General features: G+C 46.9%; 1 protein-coding gene across 1 annotated transcript; it reads left to right on the top strand.

Annotated features, from left to right (window-relative positions):
* Nucleotides 1–421: 421 nt before the first annotated feature.
* COX5B (cytochrome c oxidase subunit 5B) lies at nucleotides 422–3,289 on the top strand. Its single transcript, XM_082230706.1, has 4 exons — nucleotides 422–576; nucleotides 1,413–1,483; nucleotides 2,442–2,541; nucleotides 3,051–3,289. The coding sequence occupies exons 1-4, from the start codon at nucleotides 459–461 to the stop codon at nucleotides 3,158–3,160; spliced, it is 399 nt and encodes a 132-aa protein (XP_082086832.1). The 5' UTR covers nucleotides 422–458; the 3' UTR covers nucleotides 3,161–3,289.
* The last annotated feature ends 706 nt before the right edge of the window (nucleotides 3,290–3,995 follow it).

Raw genomic sequence — 3,995 nt, 5'->3', positions numbered from 1 at the left:
CACTTTTTTTTGTCCGGGAAAGTCCGGACGCACGGCAGTCCTAGGTGAGCCTGTCAGAAAGGAAGGCGTGTCAGGACTCGGGCTGTGATCTCCTCACACGTGTTGGACTCCCCTCCCATCTGGGCTGCTGGGCATTTTGTTTGGGAGAGCAGCTGAAGCTTCCCAGGGAGCAGGCCGCGCTCTGCTACGGCCGGGCTTACCACTCCCAAGGAACGGCCTCTGGCTTAAAGATGGCGCCTCCCGCCCACGGCCTCTCCGGCCCGGCGCTTCCTCCCGCCCGGCCATTCTCGCGAGAGCGCTGCTGCCCTGGGCCCGCCCACAGGGCGTCACGACCAATGGGGGCTTTGTTTTATTTTTATCACCGGAACTAGGTGGGCGGGCGTCTTAGACGGCGAAGTGAAGGGCAGGAAGCGGAAGAGATCCTGTGGGGAGGCTGCCTCTCTCCTCTGAGGGTTGCCATGGCGTCAAGGTTACTGCGGGTGTGCGGGGCCCTGCGAGGCCTCAGCGCGGGCCGGAGTCCCCTGGGCCGGGGGCCGCTGCGCCTGACGGGGGCCGCCCGCTCCATGGGCGCCGGAGGTGAGCGGCGGGCGGAGGAGGCGCGGGGGGACCTTGCTGGGGGTCTCTCGGCCGCCAGCCCCTTCCCCCGCCGCGGCCGCGACTGCCACGGGGGCTGCGCGGAGGGCAGGGGCCGCCCTGGCCTGGCCGCCTTGGGCTCCCCGGGCGTGGCGGGAAGAGGCGAGGGGAATGCGGGCCGCGTTGGAGGGACGTTTCAGGAGAGCAGAAACAGGGAGGAGCCTCCGCGCTTCTCCAGGGTCGCCTCCCTGCCAAGGGACCCAGTGACTTTTACCTTGCCGTTTTATATTGCTTCCATTTTCAGTTTCCTAAAAGTAATACAGTAGAAGAGAAAGTCCCAGGTCTCCGTTTTTAATTTTGGGGGGATTTTCCGGACTGCACAAAAACCTTAAACATGGCTCAGTCCAGAACTGAGATATTTCAAAACTAAAAATACCAATCTCTTCAGAACTTCATAGGCTTTAATATGATTTGGCGCATAAAGTTAAGTTACAAAATTTATACTTTAAAAAATGATTTAAAAATCAATATAGTTAAAAATGCACCCCCCCTCCAAATGCATTAATATTTCAAAGAGCTTCCTGCAAAATTTCAACTTGGGATCTCAAAACAGATATAGGGCCTTCTCTTATACTTCTTTTAGGAAACAGAAACGGAAAGCAATTTAAAATGGTATGGTAAAAGTCATTGGATCACTTGACATGGACTGGACAAAGAGGTAAATGCCAGGGGCACAGATGCCAAGAGGCTCACTGGTAGTAAAACAAATACTTGGTGTCTTCCCTGACATAGGGAAGACTCTTTCATCCCCAACAGTTCACTGTTGTTCTCTATCCTAGGTATTCCCAGTGATGAAGAACAGGCTACAGGAATGGAGAGGAAAACCATGAAAGCTTTAGAGAAGGGGCTGGTGAGTAAAAACAAGCAAGGAAAATGACCTTTATTGATAAAACTGTGTTGTGATTGTGCTCCTTTAGTATAAATGGTAAAAAACTGGTAACTTCCCCCAGAACACTGGCACTTTTACAGTGGTACCTTGGTTTATGAACTTAATCTGTTCCAGAAGTCCGTTCTTAAACCGAAGTGTTCTTTAACCAAAGCTTGCTTTCCCATAGCAGCGGGGGACTCAGTTTACAAATGGAACACACTCAACAGGAAGCGGAACATGTTCTGCTTCCAAGGCAAAGGTCACAAACCAAAACACCTACTTTGCAGCATTCTTAATCCAAGTTGTTCATAAACTAAGCTGTTCTTAAACCAAGATACCACTGTAATTGGATCACTTAGAATACTTTAGGCTTAAAAATGAATTTATTAGGTAGCAGCAACAGCCTGTCCCACTAAAGATTTTCTCTCTTTATTCAGTATTCAGCTAAATGGAAATCAATTGAGTAGATCCCCCACAATAATTTACTGGTGCTCGTTTTTAGTTTTCCCCCTTTTATATCTGATTTTTTATTATTTTACTCTATTGTTTTACAATGTTGTAAACCACTGCATTTTTATGATACAGTATAGAACATTTTATAAATAAATAACATTCTGGTGCTTCCATCAAATGAGAGATAGAGACTGGTTTTTATCTGCTCCATAGTACAGTACTTGAACTGAATCTGAGAAACTGTCAGGTTTGCTGGGTTGGGTGTGGTTGAGTTCATACCTTGGCTTGGAAATCAGGTATTTTAGTGACAAAATGATACAAATAGAATAACTGGCTGGAGGGGGATGGGAAATGTCTAGGGCATTCGCCTGCAAGCTGATTTGCTGCCACAAACCTCAGGGGTGGGAAAGGCAAATAGTTACTGGGAACACGTGCAGTAATTTTTTTTGGTTTCTAAAGTGGTCTTCAACTCTCCTGCTGCTTGTAGGATCCTTACAACATGCTACCACCCAAACGATATGCTGGAACAAAGGAAGACCCCAACATAGTCCCTTCAATTACAGACAAGAGGCTTGTGGGCTGCATCTGTAAGTCTCTCTTAAATACAGAAATAGCTTCTGGCTCAGTGCTGTTTGTTCACATCATTTCAAGGGAACTTTCTTGTGCAGTCACTTATCTGTATGTGAAATCAGTGTTGCCTGGGGTGGGGGAAGCATCTCATTTGTGTTGAACTTCCTTTGGGTAGGCGGGAAGAATATGGCTGAAGATGTGACATGTTTGAGTTGGAACATCTGCAAAATTTGTGAAGGCAAATTGTTGGCTTGCCTGCAGATGCAGTTGAACTCTTAGACATGATCAGTGTAACAAAACAAGCCTCATAAATGGCCTCTGCCTAAAGTAGTTTCTTTAATAGCTTGAGTGGCTATTAAATTCACTCTTGGTGATTTAGTTTATTAATCAACTTTTTCTTTGTGCTTGCTCTTTTATTGAATCAACTTGTATTGCCTAGATGCAACCCCCCGTCATCATTCCTATGTACATTTTGCCAATGTGTCTGCAGTATCTTGCCTAATCTACTTTATCCCACACATTGCAGGTGAAGAGGACAACAGCACTGTGATCTGGTTCTGGCTGCACAAGGGAAATCCCCAGCGCTGCCCCTCCTGTGGAGCCCATTACAAGTTGGTTGGCTACCAATTGCCCTGATTTGGCTTCAAAGCTTTGCTGAGCTCTCCATTTATGAATTCTGGATACAGGGCTGAGCTACGTAGCTGTTTATATCACGATGTATCACATTCCTTGAAACCTAATAAAGTCTTTGACTCATTGTGTGAATGAATTCTCTCTTTATGGTCTAACCCAGCTGCTAAAACTAGCTGTGTGTGCCTTGGAGTTTTTTTTCTTTACTGTAGCTCCTCTTGTGCTGGAGCAGAAGAGGGTGGTGGTATTCCTCCCTCCTTTTTTTGAGTGAGGTACAGCTCTTCTGGGAGGAAAGTGGGTGTCACTTCTCTTGAAAGGGCAGCTGTACAAATCTACCAGCGACCTTAGTTCTTTTATCTCTAAATATGTGAGCTTTCAAATTTTTAGCATTCTAAAGCTGAACAGACACTACTTACAACCAGTTTGATAGCACACTAATGCAAGTAGATAAATAGGTACCACTGTGGCAGGAAATTAAACCCGTTCCCATGTGCTCTGGCTTGTCAGTGTCCCGTTGCACCAGAAGCGGTTTAGTCCTGCTGGCCACGACCCAGAAAGCGGTCTATGGACAAACACTGGCTTCTTCAGCCTGAAAGCGAGATGAGCACCATGCCCTGTAGTTGCCTTTAACTGGACTTAAACATCTATGGGTCCTTTACCCTTACTTTTACCTTACAGACCAATTTAGCCTAGCCTCCAGGAACCAGGAGGAGAAAATGTGCTAGCTAACTGATCCAAGGCTGGGAAGCAAGCAAAACTTGGTGGGAAAGTGACCCATGGCTTCAAGGGAACAGATTACCGTATTTTTCGCTCTATAACACGCACCCGACCATAACACGCA

The sequence above is a fragment of the Podarcis vaucheri genome, assembly GCF_965113315.1.
Source record: "Podarcis vaucheri genome assembly, chromosome: 7".
Taxonomy (NCBI): domain Eukaryota; kingdom Metazoa; phylum Chordata; class Lepidosauria; order Squamata; family Lacertidae; genus Podarcis; species Podarcis vaucheri.
Note: the sequence above shows the minus strand (reverse complement) of the source record. Positions and strands in the feature narration are given on the sequence as shown.